This window comes from Stegastes partitus, unplaced genomic scaffold (assembly GCF_000690725.1).
Source record: "Stegastes partitus isolate 25-593 unplaced genomic scaffold, Stegastes_partitus-1.0.2 Scaffold1579, whole genome shotgun sequence".
NCBI lineage: Eukaryota > Metazoa > Chordata > Actinopteri > Pomacentridae > Stegastes > Stegastes partitus.
In genome coordinates, this window is record NW_007579310.1 from 118643 (window position 1) to 141637 (window position 22995).

A 22995-nucleotide genomic window follows, 5' to 3' on the forward strand; every position below is an offset into this window, starting at 1 on the left:
ATAAATATTAGAGATAGTTGGTCAGGTAGCTGTTGGCAACCACCTCAATGTTAGACAGACTTTCTCTCTCTAAGGCTACATCCATGCTAATACATTTTTATTTTAAAATGCATAACTTCCACTGTGTTTACGCTTCATGTCGACACTATTCTGGTGTTTTAGGACCCTTTGAATTTAGACTTTTAAAAAAACTTTGCATTTTAGTCTTTACGAACACAGAGTTTTGAAAAAAGATGGTTTAGAGATTCATGCTTTCCAACTATATGTTTGTTCCCTAATTCATCATGCTCCTCCTGTCACTTGAACATTCTCCTGAAAAATAAAACAAAGGACATGCTTTGACGGCCAGTGGCTAATTCAGTGTCGATTTCTAGCAGATGTTGTGCAGCAACCTGTAGTCTTACTTTATGGCCATTACTGTTCTTCGTCTGTGGTATTTTCTACAACTAAGCAACCAACTCCCTGCTTTATGTTTACACTGAATGCCCAATAAATGGCAGCGTGACTTGCCTTTTCAGGTGTGTTAATGTGCATGGAGATTATTTCTAAAATGGAGATAGCTTTCCTTTTAAACCACCATTTTTAAAACAAAAACTCTAAATATGTGTGGATGTAGCCCACATGTGAACAGAGCCTTTGTGTTATTGTTTTTGTAATTTTAATGGGCTATCATGTCCTCCAGATAGAACTGAACATCCACAATTTAAGCAGCTCAATCTTTTGCTGTGGTTGAGCCTCAGATTATTTGAGCGTACAGTGGCTTCAACAAAGGCACACCTCAACTCTGTGTTGTGTTTTTTTTCCTAAAAGGAACACTTAACTGATTTATAACTTCTTGTTTTGATTGGAGCTTTTGGCTCAGGCCTGATGTGAGGATGGGGCGGGTCGAGAGGGAGCTGATGAGGACAAGGAGTGAGGAATATGAGGAGAAGGGTAGCGAGCTGGAGGGGTGGAGGTCACCGGTGAGAGCAGGATGAGAGCAAAGGATTTTGAAGGATCAGAGACAGAGGTGAGTAAGTGAGAAGTGAAGCTCTGGGGAGGGGGGCGAACAGGAAATCCCATTGTGTGGTGGCTCCAGCCATTTCCTGTTTGTGTGCCAGCTGTACTTCCCTCCTTCCTGATGTACCCAGGAAGTCGGTATCGCATTCCAGCTCTGATCGGCTGTTGTGCGAATGTGTCACAGAGATCTCCGGACATTGTCATTGTCAATACCTGCATGTTTGTTGCTTCCCCGGTCTATTTTTATATGCGCTAGAGCACATATAAACACTTTAAGAGACTATTCTTCATTAAATATACTTGTCATAGTTTGTTGAGACTGCTTAAACCTTAAATCCAAGGTTGGGCAGCGCAAAGGGAAACAGAATTGATTTAGAGAGTCACCTGAGGTTTGTGTTTCTGAGAAAGTGCAGTGGAAGCTTTGAGATTTATAGCAAAACCCAAAGCGAAGTCTAATAGTTTTAGTGTTGTCTCGGAAAATAAATGTGTTGTCAGATGAACTCTATGTGCCAGTTTGCCCTGGTAGTTATGAGGAAACAAATATCAATTATTTTAACCTTCTAAACCCCAAGCAGTTTCTGACCTTTTTTTTGTTTGCTCCCGACACATTTTTACTCACTGTTGGCCCATTTTTCACCCCAATATAAATATATAAAGTCACATAAAGGACAACCATGGCTAGAAATAGAGAGATCTCAAAAATGTCCTTTGTGCAGTTTAACAACGTAAAACTGCTTTCAGCCATAATGAAGGAAAAACTAAAGTTGAATTTCTTTGATTATTTATTTTACAAAGATTGTAATGTAAAACATTTTTCCACTTGTCCATAAATAAAATACTGACGCTGTATACTATAGAGATTTCACCACTAACATTTTTACTTTTTAAACACAGCCTGCAGTTCATCCAATGCAGGGGTCTCGAACTCCACTCCGGTCCTCGAGGGCCGCAATCCTGCAAGTTTTAGATGCTTCCCTCTTCCAACACACCTGATTCAAATGATCAGGATCGTTATCAGGCTTCTGCAGAGCTTGATGCTGAGCTGATCATTTGAATCAGGTGTGTTGGAAGAAGGAAACATCTAAAACTTGCAGGACTGCGGCCCTTGAGGACCGGAGTTCAAGACCCCTGATCCAAAGGGTTCTTGAGTTTTTGTCATGTGACTGTTGGTTCCAGTTGAGCCTCATGTGGCTCCTCAGTTGTGTTTAAGATCTGAGATTGTTTTGTTTTTTGACAGCACCGGGTTAGTGCAGAGGCATTACTTTTGGCAAATCTTTAAATGAGACATGTACAGTTAAAGTGATTTTTAAAAAAATGAGGTATCATGATTTTAAGCTTAGAATTGGGAAGTCTTTCCGACTAAACTGGGTAACACAGGTGATTGGTTCAAGTTCTGTTTGAGAGGTGAACATCTGACCGTTTTACACTTTCTTGCTATGGTGAAAGGTGGTATTTTGTGATTTTCAATGAAGGCGTCACGCCTTTCAAATCTGCTGGATTGTTTCGGGGTTCAGAGGGTTAATTAACATTTAATCTGATCATTATTTTACCAGTGACTTAATTAATGTGTCCTTGAAATATTCTAAAATAGTGAAAAGCTCAAGGTGACATCTTCAGAGAGTGTGCTTTGATAGAAACCCAAACAAATTCAGTTTACTACTAAAATGGATGAAAACGGCAACAGATGCTCTAAATAGCGGAGCTGGAGTCAATAAATGTTTGGCATATTTACTACAATATTTTGCCTTTTCTTCAGTTCACAGTTTCATCTCTGAATGAGATTGAGCTCCTTTTTTATCTTCTCCTTTTGGCCTTGACTGTGACTCTACATTCTTGGTCTGCAATGTGCGATAGACTTTGTTCTCCTTGTAGAAAATTGAGCCCCTTTTTCTTGTTGACGTCCAATAAATTCTAAATTCCCTTTTTTTTTTTTATTTGCTTCTCTCTCCCTGTCCCTCTTCTTTTCTCCTTAGCGGTAGAAGAAGGGGAGTCTTCAGAGTGTGGAGGGACCTGGGATGAATCAACTGTCCAGACAGGTTAGTGTACAGACACATGCACACACTGGCGTTGTAATGGAGTTCCAGCCAGCTGTCAGATACATACAAGACGCTAAAGTCTGCATGTCTCTCCCACACACCGACCGACAGACACAGACAAATCATAATATCAGTTCCATGTGATTTACAAGGGCCTGCTCAGAGGGATATCAAGGAGAAGAGAGTGGAAAAGATGGAGAGGTTTAGTGAACGTAGAAGGAAGGGTGGAGGGATTTATGAAAGTATTAGGAGAAAGATAAACCAAGAGAGGGAAAAGAGGAGATTTGAAAAGAGAAAGAAAGAATGATAGGGAGATGTGGAAGGAGACAGAGCACTTAGTCTCAGGAGTCGGACTGAATGGAAAGCGATGACGGTGGAGGGGGGGGGACAAGAGAGAGAGATTTGTGTGCTTTTTCACTACTCTCTGTGGTCTGGTGATATCCTGGGAGGAAGTCAGAGAGATGGTGGAGCTTTTCTTTTCTTTTTGTTCTTTCTTGGATTTTGTTTTTCCTTGTGGTTTCTCCAAACCAAATTCTCCATTTTCTGTCTCTTTCTGTCTGTCTCTCCCTCCCCTCCTCCTCCTCCGTCTTCTCTCTTGTTTCCACACTGGGATGGAAATTTTAAATTATCCTCACTCGCCCTTTTGCCTTGATGGAAAATTAACAACTAAATCAACTGCTTTGTCAGAGTATGAAATGAGTAGAGAAATAATGTAGGTTTTTGTAGCTAATCAGAAGATGGCAATGGTTTATTTTGATGCATTTATCCTGGGGAAAAAATACAACTTTGCACAGGCGATATGCAAAATGTTGTCACGAACGCAAACATTTTCAGGAAAAAATCAAGATAATTTAATATGAAACCTAACCAGTCCCAAGTTCTGATTAATTAATGCTGTGTGCATGTGGAGCTTTTTATTTGGGCAATATGTTTCCAGCTATGACTGTCTTCAGGAGTAGTTTTACTTCAGGAATCAGTCAATAATTTTCACAACCGGTTAATCTACTAATTTTCCTCCCTTGATTAGTTAATTAAATAAAAGTTCCCAGTGTGTATTGTGGTGTCTTGAAATTAAGAGTTCAAAGTCATAGAAGATTATGAAAGCCAAAAAATATTCCAATTTGAAAAGTTAAACTCAATGAATTTGTGTTTTTACCATTAAAATTGATGAAAAATGAATTCTCTTGTAGTTGACTATTAATCACAGTTGTACAGAAAATAATGGCATGATGACTGTAACAGTAGATGTACTATGTAGGAAATTGCTCTGTATTGAAGCATGGACATTACAAAATGCACATGTGCAGCAGTGACATAGCAAGATGTGAAGTAAGGAACATTAACTCAAGCACATAGTGCTGCAACGTTTTTGCTCCCTGATACAAATAAAAGAGCCTGCATGGTTCTCATTTAGCAGAATGCACAAGAGAAGTCCATCTGATAGAACTTAATTTACTCTGATTTAAGGCTTCTTGGCGTTTTCAAAAAAACTTTATCTGCAGGAGTTTGTTAGCATGCAGGCTGCACATGTGCAAGATGAGAAGGGACAGGAGAGAAACACTGAAAAGGAGGATTTAATTGAAACACAATGTCAGTGGTATGGAAACATTTGGGCTACAGAAAGGACGATGTTGACCAAAAACAGGCACTCTTCCCCTCGGCAGCATTTCACAATTGTTGCCACCACACAAGGCAACACAACTTTATTTGTTTAACCATTCAGCACAGTGCTCTGTATGACGAGTGTAATGCCAACACTGAATGCCATCCAAAGCAAAAAAGTATTTAGGATGCCTTTACCAGTGTTAGACTGTGTGAAGTTGGTTCCAAATGCTCAGCTTTTAGTCTTTATTTTTGGTGCAGTACCCTACAAAATCACCCCAATCATTCCAAACTGATAAATTCTTTTGCAGTATTCAAGTCATGTGGTGAAAATTCATTTTTTTTAAAATATATATATCTTGCAATATATGCCGCAGAAGAATAAAATACTGCAATGTCCTGTCTTTCCCCCCAATATAGTGCAGCCCTACTCTATATCCGAATTGCTGCAATAAGTCAAAGGTCCCCGTGTGGAAAAAAAAGTTGCATCTGCTGGGCCCATATGCTAGCTCTGGCACAACTCAGCTATTGACATTTTGCTTTACTGTTGTCATTAGTGCTTTAGAAAAGATCAAAGTACATATTTTCCCTAACTGTAGCAAAAAAAAAAAAAACGAAAATAAAAAAAGCACAGTTGAACTACTGTAGGTGTTTGTCAGCTGTAGCTAGTTTTTCTGCTCCGGTTTGCAGCCTATCAGAGAACAGTTAAACACTTCCTCTGACTAGATCCCAGCAGGGAAATAAGATACTGCTGAATGTGGTAAATATGCAGTTATCTCTCTCTCTCTGCCTCTCTTGCCCCGTCTCTCGTTAAGCTCTGCGGGGATGGGAGGATAGGAAAGTATGACCCTTGGGGTGTCTATGACGTACCGAACCCTCCCATCCTCGGCCCCCCTCCTCCAAACCTGTGCTAACTCTCCTCCGGGGGCCACTATACAGGTCTATGTGTTTGAGTGTGCGTGTTGAGGGGGGTGCTGACTGAGGTCCTGGGTGGCTCACTAGAACTGCTGTGTGTGTCAGTTCCTGCAGGAAGCTGGAGTCCCATGACGCACACACACACACACACACACACACACACACACACACCTATCTGAAAGTCTTCCTCCCATAAAAACACACTGTCCCATATTCCCTTACTCAGCCACTCTTTCAATTTGGATTTTACCGTCAATTCCCTGTCTCGGTGTCCTCTGCTTTTCTCCGTTTCGCTGCACGATTCCCTCTTTCTATCTGCCCCTGTTTCGTCTTTCCACCGCTGTTTATCGCTCATCGGTCCCTCAACTTTTTCCACTGTTTATCCACGCACTTATTAGAATATCCCTTATTTAAGCAGATTAAAAAGAAAAAAAAAAGACCTTGCTTCCTTTGCTCCCTGGGAGATAGTGTTGACAAGGTGAGAAAAAAAAAAAAAGCAAGAGAGTGGAGAAATATTCATTCCCATCCTGCTAGTAAATTCACAAACTTCCACCCCTGCTCTCTTCTTTTGCTGTCGTCTCCCCCTTTTCGCTTTCTCTGGAAAATGTGTGTTGAGTTTGGAAAGACCCGCAGGAGAGAAGGTGGATGGAGGTGGGAGGGTGACTTGAAGGGAATAGCATCGAGCCAACTTATTCTCCCCCCTCCTTCCTACATCTTTTCCTCCTCCTCCTCCTCTCCCCCTGGCCTTTCTGCCCCAGAGAGGAGCCAGTGGAGGCCAAAGGTGCCCCAACACCCTCCTTCCCTCCTTCCCCCTGCCCCTGCAGCCCCTCGGTAGGACAGAAAAACAACTTGTCCCCTTCCTCCCTCGTTCCCTCGCTCCCCCAGTGTGCTGGGAGAAGAAACAGACAGAAGTTGCCAAGGATAGAGAAAGGAAATGAGAGAGAGATAGTTGGACAGGGAAGGTAGCAGCAGAGTTGCCCTTTTTTATGAGTCATCCGTTCAGACTTCTTTGTATGTTCGGTCTCATGTGGGAGAATGGACCCTGGAAGGCGTGGGACACATGTCAAATCAGGCAGGAGAGCACTTACAAAGCATGTGTAAATGATCTGTGTCAGTGATGGTATCGTCCTCTCCATTCTCTTGTTTTCCTCCGTCTACTGTAGACGACACATACACACATTTACACAAACACTTACTGTGTTCACACAGATACTCAGAGAGTCACATACAGAAAGAGCCAATGAGTCATCATGGAAAAGGTTTGTCAGGTCCCAAAGCTGAAACTGAGAAACTGAGACCTACTGCATTATTATTATTCGCTATGTGAATGTGTGTGTGTGTGTGTGTGTCTGTGTGTGTCTTTGTGTGGTGACACAGACATAACTTGTCAGTGAGAAAGTCGCCTCCACCGATCGGATGACAGATCTATATCAATATCAGCAAAGTGTGTTAGAGTGTATTCAATTATAGCCGGACCAGTTTAGCTTACATCAGCTTGCAACTTCTAAATGAATTTCTAAATATAGCGCATGTTTATTTTATTGTAGGTCTTTGTGGAGGTCTGAAGTTCAAGGTTAGTTTGACTTAGATCCTGTGTTTTACATTTACTGTATTTATCGATTGATCGACTGCAGCAATTGAATAATTAGTAACTGAAGAGAAGAGAAAAACTGTCTTTTAGGGACACAGCAGAATGTATGAAAATATATTTTAAGACGAACATTGACAAGCCTTAGTTCTGAAACTAATTAAGAGAGCAGGATACAGTTTGGTGAGCATCATAAGGCAACATTATAAATGCAATCAAATGAAATTAATTTAAATTGCCGTAATGCACCAAATCTTACGGTAAGCAAGACTCAGTGTGAAGAAATGCATTTGAGCGTTACAGTTCACAAGGTCAAGCAGATAACCACTACATTAGATTAATCAGATCGAGGATGCATAACATAATCTATGGAATGTTAGGCTTGTGTAGTTTTTGTTCAACTATATTTTTTTGCTAATTTTCAAATAGCAAGATTGAACCTCAGTCTAATGTACTGATCTCAGTTAAAGTTGTGATCAAAAACAACTCCCACATCTCTGGCTATCTAGGACTTCAGTCTTACCTGTATTAAGTTGAATGAAGTCAGAACCATCCAGTCATTAATGACAGTAAATCCATATTGCAGAGATTCCAGATTATGCAGATTTTCAGGGCTAAATGAGACAGAACTGGGAGTGAAATGGCGAATATGGGCCAATTCATGTGTTCTGCATCTGTGTGCGCTGACTAATGCAGCTTTTAAAAGTGGAGAGTGGATGTGCATGTGATTCGATTCATACTGCAATAAGTCTGCGCAGATGGTAGCCTTGCCTCTCGTATCAAACACATTTTTACAGGATGTGGCGCCTACCTACACACTGAGTTGTAGCAGTGTTTCAGTGAATATTTCTAAGGTGTCAAACAAAGTGAGACATAGCACAGGATTTCTGGAGAATTTAGACCTTCTCACTGTGTTTGGACTCTGTCGATGAAAAGCACTTACAACAATTAAAGCTCCTCCAAAGTCCTGCAGCAACTAATTCAATTATAACTCTTCAATGATGAACTGTAAACTCTTTGTACAGTCTCTCATCTAAAAAAAGCAAATATTTTGAGCACAATTTGTTTTCCGTGCATATGCACAATTGCTGTACTTGCAGTGTGAACAGCCCATGTGGTCACAAATTTTGGGCTGCACACTGACCCTTGAAAATTGTGGTGAGGGACAAAATTTACGTCACACGCACCGTTGCAGACTCAAAAAGAATGAATAGACCTAAACATGGTCAAATGTTGTAGTGTTGCATGAACCAGGCCTTTTATTTCCTTTCATTTATGGCAGCAAACATAATGTTTGGATAATTATCTAACTGAAACTCAGGTCAAGAGGCAACGCATATGAAGGGAACAAACTGGGACCAAGAACGGAGCCCTGTGGGACGCCACATGACATGAATGCAGTTGCAGTGCAATCGTTGTTAACATTAACTTTTTACTCTGATCAATATGATGAAAACTTGTTTTGAACAGTTTCTACCTACCTAGTTCTTGAGTCTGTTGAGGAGACTGATATGATCAGCTGTGTCAAAAACTGCACTCAGGTTCAGCAGAATAAGAATAGTACGATTACCAGAGTCTGCATTCATTAAGACGTCATGGTTACTCTAAGTATTGACAATGCTCAAGCTGCATCACACATGTGTTACCCACAAGACCACGTTCCTTTGAGCATCACTTTTTACCCATCAGTTAACCGTGATGTGTGCAGCACATGTCATCATGCGGATAAACAAATGCTTGAGTTGAATCAGGAATCTTCATCTGATGCGTCGAAGCACTGACTTCCAGTGGGCAGCCCCGTTAGGAAGTGAAATATGATGTACATGTCGAAACAGTATGTTATAGAAGGAGAGAGAATGAAGAGAGATTACAGGCAGTATCACTGTTCTCCTAGTTCCCTGTAATATCTTTATGATGGCCAGAGCTGAGAAAAACAGGACACTGGCCCTCCTCTCTCTCCCTTTCTCTTGCTTCCTCTCCCTCTTTTCCTCTTCCTCTATCACTCGCTCACCGCTACCCTCTGGAGGTCCATAATGTAGTTTTAATTTCCCCAAGGCTACCACAGGAAAACAGTTCCTGTGTATGTGTGTGTGAACTCTTATTGTCTGCTTGTGACAGTGCACAGTGCATCTGTGTTTTTGTCTGTTTTGCAGCATTTAAGCCCTATGTGTGTTTTTTTTTTTTCATGCAATTTTTGTTAGTGAGCATGCGCACACACACACACACACACACACACAAATTAAAATACGTGAGCAGCTGTCAACTTATTTGTGAGCTTTTCTGCCAATCTGTGTGAGTGAGTCTGTGCATTGCATGTCTGGCTGTTTTTTTTTATTATGTGTGTGTTCGTGTATATACACTGTATTTGTGTGTGTGTGTGTGTGTGCGTTTTTTTTTTTATTTAGCTTCCTTCCATGACGTGAATGACTCTTTCATCATCCTGTTTCCAGACATTGGTGTTGGGTGCTGCTCTCCCTTGCCGCAGTACATCCCAGGGGTGTGTGTGTGTGTGTGTGTGTGTGTGTGTGTGTGCAGATGTGTGCATATGCATGTGTTTCTGTGTGTGTGTTTGTGTGCGACTGGTACTCTGTGGCTCAGCAGATCTCCTCCTGGGGGGGAAGAGGCCTTGTACTGTGAAAACACACACACACACACACACACACACACACACACACACACACACAGGCTATGGAGGTGGAGGGGTGGAGGGTGGGGGGACAACACATGAGGTGGGAGGTAAATGGGAGGAGGTGAGGAGAGATGAGCTTCTTTATATAGCCACCCAACATACACCCACATAAAAACACTAGCACTCACAAACAGGAGGCAGAGAAGGGGGGGGAGTGCGGTGGGGGAGGGGTTCTCAGGGGAGTCAGAGAGCAGGCCTGTGTTGTTGTGTCCAGCTGCACCTGTTCAGTCTGTGTGTGTCAGTGTGCATTTGAGTGTACACTCAGTGCCAAATGTGTCCACCATTCTTCCCACTTCTCAACATTTTGAGCTCGAATAGACTCGCCATTGTGCTGACAGTTACCATCCAACCAACTGCGTTTTCATCGGCATTGGAATAACACAGTATGTACTGTACACTGTTATCAGGGCCAGGTACATCAGTGAGGCTGTACTAAATATCACTGCAACACATTGTCTCTTAAAACATTTACCAAAAAGAAGAATACAACCTTGATCCAGGTAGGATTTACTGCAAGGCTTTTGTAATATGCTGCATTAGCTTAAACTAGGTGTACCTAATTGAGTGGAAACTGAGCGTTGGAAGTTTGTTTCCACAGCATGTCGCATATTGACACTGATGTGACAGCTTCACTTCTATTGTACTTTGCTGAAAGCTGCATTGATGTGTTGTACGAAGTCCTGCAAAACGTCTATTTAACCCTTGTGTATTCCTTCTACACTTCAGCACTAGTATCTTTGGCTTGAAATACCCCTTCAACACCAAGTAGCTTGAAATTCATGATCAGATATGGTTTTGATTAATCACTTACAAATTCTTAAGTAGACTTCACATCATTACATATCTGGTATCAATCAAAAGTAGACAAGTTGATGGTTACATATAAATATATATGGAAGTTTACTCTTGGCATGTACATACAGGTAAAATACAGGTGGGAAAAAGAAAGGTAAACTTCATAACTACCAGGGATATATGCAATTAATTATCAGTTCTTATATGCTGAGATATCAGCCAAAGTCTTGTAATTAGTTAGTTTTGATCGCTTACAAACATTTTGGAAATGAGGTAGCGACAATCCTGTTTTCTGGGGATTGTTTTGGGGACAAAACAACATAATTTTACTTCATTTGCATAATTTATTTCATGACTGAATCGCTTGTTCACATGCAGGGATTCCCACTGATAGCAAATCAAAATTAATGTAACAGAAAGTCGCCATATACTGGAGCCCGCTATACCAGGCTGCAGTGTTGAACGGCGGTAAAAGCCGCAGACCAGTATAGCGGTTTACAGTGTTGAACTGGAGTCGTAATGTGTATATATCTATATATCTATAGTGTCGAAAGGGTTAAGGGTCGTTTCACTGTTATGTGCAGCCCGTTCTGTGTGATGTGAATCCTGACTTGAGAATAATAGAAAACATTTGCTTTCTGTCTGACATTTGCAGTCATACCTGAAACATCTGGAGCAAATAATATTCACAGAGATTTTTATTAGTGTCTGAACCTGCTTTATGGTTACATACTTGGACTATTTATTGGATATTTTATAGATGTAAAAAATGACCAGAAATCTTCACGAGTGATAAATGCATTCCAGCTGATATTACCCACATTCTGATTACAATAAGCAATCGCCTTACCATTGGGCACTCCAGACAAGCCATGTGATGGAGGTCTGATTTTAAACCCGTAGCCCCACTGAGTGCAGCGGCGTCCAGCCAGGTGTGTGTGAATCCTGGTCAGGTGTAGAGTGTGATGTGGAGTAGAATGAAAGCCTTGTGTCGAAACTGTTGGGTTTCTAAACATTCTCCTGGAAGCTCGACACACACTTTTTTCCACCCTTTGATGCCTCTTTTAGGCTCACACAGACAGCGGTGTGTGTGTGTGTTTTATGCATGCTTGGCCGGCAGATATACATCTCTCTGAGCAGCGGAGTGTGTCCCAGACAGGACACAGTACCAGCTCCTGTCTGCCAAATCTAACACTTGAATAACCGCCTTACCTTTGCAGTAATACAGTATGTTTTATTCCCCTTTAACTCCCTCTCTAGCTCTGGCACACTCTTTCAGTGCACTTCTATCACCCTGGGGCAGTTCAGGAACATTTCCCAGAGTTCATTAGTTCCCCAGTTTTCTTCCCACAGGATCTATAGAGATGTACGGTGGTCATGCTGACTGTGTGTGTTTCACTTTCGGTGTTCCAGCTTGTGTCTCGACCAGCTAATCTTGGCAACTACTCACAACAGTGCCGTGAAACTGGAGTGTAGGATGGAGTGTATCCATACTGAGCGTACTTGGCTTTAGTATTTCTGTACGGGGAGAGGGAATAAAATCTCTGTCTGTGTGTCTTTCCTTCTCTTATCCGGTATGGCTTATTATCATGTAGCTCACTAATTACCTCAATGAACTCATTTTAATGTGGTTAATGAGAGAAAACACACACGCAATCTATAACAAACACGCCCATGCTATGAAAACACACAAACATCTACGCATACTCCTCCGCGAGACTAACGAGTGGTGATTAGTGGGTCTCGGCTAGGCGTGGTTATTCTGTGTAACATCATTCTGCACTGTGGACTCTGCTAATTCACTTCTCTTTATCTAATTACCCAGGGTGCACACGAACACACACACACACATGCACCAATACGCCGCAGACACACACACATACACACACACCACCTGCATATATCTTTCCTGCAGATATGCAAAGTGACCTCATTATTCCTGAGGTATCCGTTTATATATTTATATTTTTATCTGTTAATAAACAGCCTATTGTCCTCAGGTTACTGAGGCTGGTGGGTGCAGCCAAGAATATTACTTATTACCTTTCCTCAGGAGAAGCACAGTGTAAAAACATCTTTTCTCCATATCCATACCTGATGTTGCATGCTGTCACACAATAAGGCCTGTGTATGAAAAACAGCTTGTAATACTTGGTATGACTTCATTCATTCATGATGCTCCCAAACCAGACCGTCACAGATCAAATGCAGCAGGCAAGTATGCTTAAAACCAATCATTGTGCTATTGCTGTAATGTATTTTTTAATTTAGTCATAAAATACATTCATTTGTAAAATATATTGATGGGGTTAATAGCTCTGGATGCAACTTAAACTTCCGCTGACATGCTGTTATTCAAGAGTGACATTTAAACACAAAAGCTTTATTATACCACAGACGAATAAGTAAATATGCAAAAGAAACTCACATTAGTTTTCTTTTCCCTGCAGACCTAAACAGTGGGTTTCAATCCAATCTTTAGGTACCTGGAATACAGCTGGTTTTGTGTCCTACCAGCTAGTTAATTTCATTTAATTGCGTTCACCGTGCATCCCAGGTGTGATTCAGTCCCTCATTATATGGCTAGAATAAAAATCAACGGGGCTCTGTGACTCAAGGACTGGTAGGAAACCACTCTTCTGAAACGTATGCTTTAAGGTGAACATTATCTTATTGTTCGTTTGGCGATGGGGGAAATTAGTATTTCTCCCGTTTTCTGTAGTTAAACTGCAGGAAAAGATTTTCAATTATTGTGCGCCTCTTTGGATGACATAAGAATAAAACAGGGTGTCTGCACTTGGGATTGGAAGATTTGTGTGTGTGCATGCCTGCCTGATTGTGTGCGTGGTGTGGGTTTGAGAGAGAATGTGCAGTTATTCCTGGCATAGGGACAGTCTGTGACTCAGAGATAATGGTTCTCAGTAGAGCGAGTGTGTTGGTGTGCGTGTCCGTGTGTCTATGAGTGACTACAGCTATATCTCACTGGTGTGTGTGTGTGTGTGTGTGTGGAAGGGAGAATGTGAGTGCTATTTGCTAGGGACCACTGTCATACTATTCAATCAATACCCCAGCACACACACACACACACACACACACACACACACACACCCCTCTGCACCCCAAGCACCCATGGGAGTTGCCTGCTTTCATTAAGTAGGCCTGCTGCTTTCTTTCTGGTGTGGTGGGGGTGGAGTATCGCAGAGACAGAGAAAGGAGGTGTGAAGGAGTTTTGTAAGAACTAAGAGCAAGATGGGGAAAAAAGGATCATAAGGGTATGATTTATGGAGCCATCTGAAGCCATGTTTCAGGCAGATTCCTCCGAAAACACAGTTTACATGTGAAATCTTCTTACATCCATATAATAACTTTCAGGTGTTTGATGTTTTTTCGTGTCCAGAAAAGTTTTTTCTATGATTCTATGGTCAGCCAGCTAAATGAGTATAACATTGATTTGATTGTGCATCATAAACAACATCTGGACAGTATGTGTCATTGTTTTGAACGGGCTTCCTTGTTCCTGCCCACATCATCAGATAGGCATTTTCAGATTTAGGCATTCTGGAAAGTATTTTCACGAAGCTCATCTGTAAATGTAACTAACACTGGTTTAGTGCAGATAAAGAGGGACAGATTGATCGACATGCTTTTGCTTGTAACTTCGTGAGAATTTGATTTTTAGAGCTGCTTTCTTGCTGAAAATCCTTGTGTCATTGCTTCATGACACGATTTTAACACACACAAGGTGACAAATACATGTACACACACTTGTCTCGCTAGGAGGAATGTTTGAGAGGGGTATTGATCATAACAGCTACAGTGTCTTGATCAAGAAATTCTGAGTTAGCACATCTAAAAAGCAAAAACTGTACTTGCTTTGAATTGGACACTGTCCACTTTGAAGTGGTCTCCTTGTGCAGTGATACACAGCTCCCAGCGCTCCTGCAACGTTTAGTCTGTCAGAACATCAAGCACCATCTGCAACACGCTAGATCTCCTCCACTTTGCCAAAATAGTGACTCTTCAACCTGAATTTGATTTTAGGAAAGAGAAAGAAGTAACAGGGAGCCTAATCTGGAAAGTTGTGTGGGTAATTGTTGTGGTGTGGCCATAAAACTCAAATGTGTTTTTAATATGCTGTGAGCGTGCATGCATTGGTACGATGGCAGGTACCACAGTTCAGGTTGTTTCCACTGAAGCGTCTCCCTCACAGGCTTCAGGTTGTTACAGTATACCTCGGCATTAACAACCTGACCTTAGGAGATGAAATCACAGCGCCCAGCCCCATGAATGTCAAACAAAACAGCGAGCATGTTCTTGGTCAGGCTTCTGACATGATGGGCTTTTATTATTCTTGGAGGCTTTTCCACTGAAGGCTGCTGTTAAGGTTCAGGATCGTAGCCATACGCCTAACTCTTGTGACCAGTAATTATCCTTGACATGGCACTTTAGTCAGTTTTACACAGAATTTGATGTTACCTCTCTGTTCAAGTTTGAGGTCCACGGTGAAATCACAAATGAGCACCAGCAAGTAGTCAGAATGGGGCTTTCAGAGATCGCTGCACGAAGCGGAAGACGACTTCTAAAGGGATAGTAGCTAAATTTACAGGTACAGTTTTTGCTTTTTATATCCCCACTATTGGAACTTGATCACACCTCGTACTTGTTTGGGCACCTCCCAGAAAGTTCTCTCATAGCTAAATAAGAGGAAACATAATATTTCTGTCCTTGTTTTAAATGAGATGGGTGGGTGGCAGAGTACCATACAAATCCATGTGTAAATAGAAACACCGCCGACTGTGTTAGCTCCTCTCATCCCTTCATCTTCCTCTGTTCCGACACCCATCCCTCTCTTTGTCCCACTGCACAGTGATTGGGCGCTGAAGAGCAAATAAAAGGATGAGTAGACAAGAAAAAAAAAAAACAAGTACTCAAAGAGAAAAGAAGGGAGAGATGAGGACACAGGGTGCAAGATGGAGAGGTTTCATCTGTCTCATCCCTCTGTTGCTATGACAGCAGGTTGTGTTGGCATGTGCTAGAGTTGGCGCTGCCCTCACCTCTGGCATCAGGACACCCAGGGGAGAGTGTGTGTGCATGTTCGGCGCACGTTGTGTGTTTGAATGCTTGCTTTTTGCACAATTATGCATGTGATCCTGCACAAACGATATACCAACGTAAAGTGAACATTTGCTTTGTTTTAATGGTATTCAATATATTTGCTAGCAGTGAGAATCTGCATGGTTTTGTATTTAAGATGATCATTTTAATAATTTTTCAAAATAAGTCAACCTGATACAGATTTTGCATTTGAAGGAATTAAATAAACTGATTTTAACAATGAAAAGTAAAAGTGATATTTTTTTCATTTGGCTACATTCCCTGCACCATTTACAGATGGAACCATAGCAGATAAATTAATCAAGTCCTTTTCATTTACTCAGGTTATTAGTGAAAGACTGATCACGTCCTGGTGATGTCTAGAGTTTGTCTGTCATACAACACAGCTTTACATGTGTACATTCCAGCATGCAAACTTGTATATGAATTTGTACATGTGTGCATTTATTTACAAATCCACTTAGTATACCCCTGGTATGTGCACATCTGTGTGTGTTTGTATCTGCGCATGCACATGCACAATGACCAGTGTGTATGTGTGCATACATGGAACACGGGTGTATATGTGTGTGTGTGAATGTGTGTGTTGGTGTGTTTTGTCAGCCAAGGGGCTGCTTTCTCTCCCTGGCCAGACGGTGCTCTCACCACTGGACAGATGGCCAACACCCTCCCTCTCTCCTTCCCCATCCCTTCTTCTATTCCTCCTTCTCTCCCTCCATCACTGTCTTCCTCTGCTGCAGCCCCCCCAAACACCCCATCACCTCGGTCCCTCGTTCCCCACTTCCCAGCATCCCTCTATCCCTCCTTCCCATCATATCTCTTCCATAATAAATGTGGGAGGCAGCTTCTGTGCCTCACTTGATTCTGTCTCACTTTTAACTCACAGACGGACTTTCTCTCTTCAACACATAGACTAAGCTTTTGTTACTTTTTGACTTTTGTTACGCTTGACCTGAAACAATACCATTAAAAAAAAAACACTGGAATAGTTAATGATAGGACCTCCTCACATATGCTCTCTTGCAAATGAGACCTTGATCTTAACGAGGCTTCCAGATTATAAAAATATGAATGAAATGCTCTTGCTGAGCTGACAACCAGGTTTTACTGGTCAGGCTTTTTCTAATAACTAAATCATATAAATGCAGAGCCAAGAATAGCACATCATAATAAAGTGCCTTTTCCACCGCTTACGCACATAAAATGATGTTTGAAGCTCCTAATGGACAAAACTGACTGGGAGCTTAATCCTTTTGACCTGTAATTGCACTTACTAAAGTAAGTCTGTTTTTCATTAAAAGTAATGGAGGTTATTGATTCTCTGTATTGGGCAGTGCTTCAAACCAGGAACAGATTTAACGTTGCCGAGTTCCCGATAAGGTGCATGAACTGTATATAGTCAAATTAATACAAAAGGCCTTCTGGAAATACTTTATTTTTGTTAACAGTTGTGGTTTTAATTAACAACTGTGGTTGTTTTAAAGGCTTCTTTTTATGATCATGTTATGTTGAATAACTTTGTTGTTGTAGAATATGCATTACCATTTTTTATTGCATCTTCTTCTTCAAGTTCCATGCATTTTTTATGATACTTAGAATTGTTAGGCTGATTTTTTTGTTTTTTTCCTCGTGACTTTCTTGTACATTTGGCCTGGATTATTCTTTGTTATTCTCTGCCTCTACATACACATTTTAGAGGCTGCACAATCCTCTCCTCTCTCAAGCCAAGTGTCTTCAGTGTCAGTCCTATTGGATCCTCAGCGTTTATAATGTGATAATAAGGTGTGAAAATGGAGACACAATGGAGCAGTGTGGATTGGGCCGACGCAGCCTTCCACTGGTCCCCTCTCACACTCTGCTGTCTGCTAGCAGGACACACACATTCACACACATTACGTCACATGCTAAAGTGATAATCCACTCACATTATAATTGCCAGTGATATGTCAAGTTGCACATATCGCTGGCAAAATAAAGCTGGCGGAGAGGCCAAAAAAATATCATTCGTGCGGAGTGAAACTAAATTGTCACAAACCAGACATTACAAGAGCTCAAAAATCCACCTGACATGAAACCAATTACGTAACAAAGCTCTTGATAACTTCCAGCTGGTAACAAACCTGATATGTTCTGCGTGTCCTCAGAAGTTCCGGCGTCTGACAGAGAGGCAGAGCCCAAAGAGGGTCAAGGTGGTGGTGCTGAAGACGGAGAACAAGAAGAGCACGACGAGCGTGATGACAGAGATCATGATGACGACCTAGATGACGAGTCCATCTTCACCTGCGACAACTGTCAACAGGACTTTGACTGTCTGGCTGAGCTCACCGAACACAGAACCAACCACTGCCCGGCTGGTAAGACAGTTCTCGTGGTTGTGTGTTCGAATCACTGTTTCACCATTTATTTTTCACCTTTTTGACAAAATCGCTGGTACAGAGCAGTAAAATAGCCAGAATCCTGATATTTCAAAGATGTATAGTGTGCTCAATCCTGTTTAGTGTGTTGTATAATGCGCTAACTTAGCCATGGCCAAGGGTTCAGGATGGATAGCACAACACTTTCTATATGTGTAAAAACAGTACAATTTTCTTTTTTTTTTTAGCCTAATTAGAACTCATGTTTTGTATCACATTAACATATCTGGTGTACAATTAGAAGATGCTTTTCAGCAGGAAGGAGGCTGTTCTTCCTATGATAGTACAGATGTAACAGTTGAGTTGCATCATGCAGAATTGCCAGTCTTGTAGTTTCCTGGGTGACGCAGACCCTCCCCTGTTCCTGAATACCTATAGCTATTGGAATCAGTTATACACATATGTTCCACGGGGACAGACTTGTGCCCGAACACACGCATTTACACATGCACGTACAGACACAAAGGCCGTTATTAGTACTGGTGTAATTAATGGAGGGGCTGAAAGGAACTCGGCAGGGGCATCTGGTTCCTACAGATTAATCCAAACACTCCCTTAACAAGCCAACACACACAATTGCACACTCACTTTCTTGCTACTGCAAGGCAGTCTCGTCTTGGCGTATGAGGCTGTGCGTGTTTACTTTTGATAGGGGGATGAAGAAATTGGGAGAGGGAGTGGAGGGCTTTGTTTGAGCTGGTAAAGATAGTGTTTCCAGAGACCGTGTAATATAGATGGTAAGACCCCTGCCTCAGCAACCTCTTATTCACCCACTGGCTTGACATCCAATCCCCCTCAGCACATACAGGCCTCACATACAGGTTAGGGAGGATGCTTGGAGATGCAGTAATGCAGGAATAATGTTTTGTTTACCTTTATTAGATTCTCTGCAGTGAAGAGAAAATATGAAGAGCGATAGAGAGGGATGACAAGCGACAAGGGTCCCTGGACTATAAAGTGCAATCATGTCATGCAGCATGCATCATTAACACCAGAGCATTCTGATGCTCTGCTTTTCTATTCATCTTAATGCAAACAATAGGAATACTACACAAGACTTGTTTTACTTGTTGGCCAGCGCTCATTTTATTGTAGAATTGATGTAATCCTACACCAACCATAATAGCATGTGCCACATGTGATTGCTATTTAAAAAAAAAAAAGAAGAGAGAAACCCATTAAGCTTTTTTGAAGATGATTTTTTTCTTTTTGTGCATCGGTGAACACACTCATTTACTCGTCCGAGTCGTGTCACATTCAGACACACAGACAGGACACACTCAGAGAACATCACACCGCCAAAAGCGCAGGGCTGCTGTCAGAGCGCAGGATGTGGCCTGTGATTTCAGCAGAGGAGTCTGGGGAGGGCTACATGTTGCTGAGCGAGAAAGCTGAGGGAGGGGAGGGATGGAGGGAGGGGAGGGTGAGAGGGAGTGCACAAGAAAGAAATGAAATGAAATGATAAAACATGTTTTTCCCCAGAGAAAGAGTGGTTGAGATTGCGGAGTAATCCCACGGCTCGGCAGGATGTGTGCGCACTTGCATGCAGGGTTTGGTGTGCTTGGGTTCATGTATGTGCCAGTGTGTGTCATTGTAGATGTGTGCTTGTCTTATATGTGTGTTGGTGAGCATGCAGGAGAGCGCATGTATGTATGAAGTTAGCGGTGGGACCACGACTCTCTGGTTATTATTGAGGAGAAGGCTAAATGAAAACACATAGACTGAAGAATCCTTTTAAATTCTCTGGTGGAGGCTCCTGGGAGTCAGGCCATGGGACACGCGTACACATGCACAAAACACACAACCTTTTGGGGATAAACACACGCCACTCTAGATCTGCATGAGAGAGTTAATGTGTTCATGCATTTTGTAGTTTGATGTTTTTTCCCTGAGCAGAAACCAAACAACTCAGACATCAGCCATCTTGGTTGGTGGTGACAAGTGGGGCCATCTTGCCAGAAGTAGCTATCAATGATGTAGCGATGACGTTAGCTTGCTGTTAACTTTGCATCAGCATGAAAAAAAAAGTAGAGCAAGACATTTTTCTTACTATATCGAAACTGAAAAATCAAGAAAAAATGACGACCTAAATACAAATAGAAGTCAAACTAAACCCAAAATTGTCCCTAAAACATGACATTTTATTCACCTGGAAAAACTAGCCACCCTAAATGTAGAGGAAGTGGTGCACTCTAGGTAAACTGTACTGTAATGGTAGCTTTACTTTTTAATAATTTTGATTATTGAGATTATTGAAGGCCACGGTTTGGTGGACTTTGCATTGTGTTTAACTGGAACATGAACATTAGGACGAGATAAAAGGACAAAGGCATATCAGTTGCTTGAACTCCACATGATTTGACAAGCATTTAAACTCTGTGCAGATATAATAGATTGTGTAATTTTACTACTTGAAGTAAATACTGACTGCGTTTAACATGTTTTTAAGTCAAGCTCAGGCTCTAAGACAGAACACGGTTTTCAGTTGTTGCAGGTAACCCAATGTAATGAGGTCGCTTTTGTACAAACATCAGTGAGTGTACAGAATGTACTTTCTGTACAGCCTTGCATCTCTGCAACATGAAACTTTAACATTACAACATTGGCGCCGATATTTTAAAGTGTCCCGTAGACAGGTTGTCGACATTGTCCACGATCAATTATTGAATGATATCGGATGTACATCTGCGAATCCCAGGTGCTGGCTCGAGAACAATGTTAGTTAGTGCTGAGTTCTGTGCAGAAAAAGCGCTAGTATCTGTAATGCTAACTATACTGTTGTAGCAAATGGGTCCCAGGTTAGCAGCTAGCTGGGGCTGTAACACTGAATGGGTCCCAGGTGCGAGAGTGAAGCACCAAGTAATTCAGTGCCACTCTAGCAGAAGGCCTATAAAGAGGCACCATTAATTTGAGTGGAAATTGGACAAACACACGCACACACACAGTGGCACAGATCAATGACACATAAATGTGTGTATACCCACTCAAACACGCACATACCCACAGACCCCACACATCTGGTTAATGTAATGCCACATTAATGTGCATGAGCCTGATAGCTCAGCTGGTTTTGTGTGCGTGTGTGTGTGTGATGGAGATTACGTGTCCCTATTACAATACCATTGTTATTCTGTTCCACTGCAGCTTTAAGCCAGTGTGACGGCTCTGCCTTCAAATTGTGGATAAGATATTCAGTTTGTGTGTGTGTGTAAACTGATTTGACTGACACAGTAAGTACTTCCTTACACTGTAATTATATGTTGTTGTGTCTAGTTAACACCCACATGACTGTGATACGATTGTTGTTATCATTAGAAACACTCAGTTTGTTTAGGAAGTATTTGACAGCAGCAAAACTCCTTTTGTACCATCGTTTTGTGTTCATTGTACTGCACTAGCACCTTGATATTCTGAACTGTTCCACATGGTTTAGAGGCTCCGGATGAACTTGCCCGCTGAGGTGTATACTCTATAATGGGTAATTTTTGTATGCGCGATGTGTTTCCGCTACTTTTAGTACATGCGAGTCTATATCCTGTAGTGTGTACAGTATATGAGAGAGAGACAGACTGAGAGTGTGAGTCGGGGGAGTGTTGATGGGTCTCAGTAGGAGTCAGAATGTGGAGCAGAGGCTCCCTGAGGAGAGGAGGAGCGGAAAAAAACCTCCTACAGATCAAATGGAGAACATTCTCTGGCCCTGCTCTGCCACATGAACACACAAACACACACACACACACACATCCTATAAGGAAAAACCCAAAAAGCTGTCTTTACTGGCCACAGCATTCCAAGGTTGGATCAATGTGATGTGTTTTAGAGATGAAAACTGCCATGGAGGCCTTGTGTTTGTGCAGCCGCTGTCCATTTAGTTATATATATATATAAATAACAAAGCTGTGTAGCGCACACACACACACACACACACATAGAGTCAACAGTGTCCACAAACTCGTGCTAGGTGTGAGCGAGAGCTGCGAGAGGGCGAGAGATTGTTAAAGATGTCAGTAAAAACCACTTGAGGGAGAAGAGGAAGTGTTGAGAAGGTAGGCACCAAGTAAACGAGGGAGCTGTCAGTCAAGGCGGGGGGGCGGAAACCGGCGCTGTCAGTGACAAATAGCAAGTCATTAACCCAGCCAGTCGCTTCTTAGACGGTGAGATGGTGTGGGTGGGAAATGGTGGTGTGTGTGTGTGTGTGTGTGTGTGTGTGCATGGAAGAGAGTGGGATACTGTGCATATTCTCTCCGAAGGTATTTGTGAGGTCTCTGTTAATTGAGCACATACAGCTGCATTGTTGAGAGGGGAAGGAGACAAAGAAGGAGGCGAGGGAAGGGAGAAGAAGTAGCAGACAGGTGAGAGGGAGGATGGAAAGCGGCGGTAATATGTGCAGAGAGGAGGTAAGAGGAAGAGGAGAGCGTGTCTGTTAGTGCACGGGCCCTTGGGTGACTGGTTTGCCTCCCGTGGGACGTCTCCCCACCGCTAAGCTCTCGCCGTCTGTCGCAACCCGCTGTCACAAACATACATGCAGAGAAACACCCTCTCGAGCAAGGAGAGACACACACACACACACACACACACCTCGCTGCGTCTGTCGTCAGGATAGCAGCTGAGTCCTGCGAGGCCAAGACTCTTATTAAAACCACAGATCACTTTCTACAAGAGAGGGAGAGGTAGGAGGGGTGTAATCTGAAACAAAATTACAGACAGCCTCGTGCACTCTGACTTGACACTTACTGTGTTTCTGGTCTGGTAGCTGCCGTTGATTGACAAAATAAATTTCATGCTCTTAGTTGTTTCATTCAGTTTTATGTTTAGCTTTTTTTTTCTTCTTCTTCTTCTTCTTTT

At 42.1% G+C, this 22995-nt stretch overlaps 1 protein-coding gene across 1 annotated transcript in view; it reads left to right on the top strand.

The window, feature by feature from the left end:
* The window catches only part of LOC103371407 (zinc finger protein 423), a gene marked incomplete at its 3' end in the record, with an annotated part of 84750 nt that overhangs the window by 24671 nt on the left and 37084 nt on the right, over positions 1–22995 (top strand). The window contains exons 2-3 of the mRNA XM_008300728.1: positions 2973–3035; positions 17884–18093. Of these exons, the coding sequence (XP_008298950.1) occupies positions 2973–3035; positions 17884–18093 (273 nt within the window). The remainder of the gene's footprint in view (positions 1–2972; positions 3036–17883; positions 18094–22995) is intronic.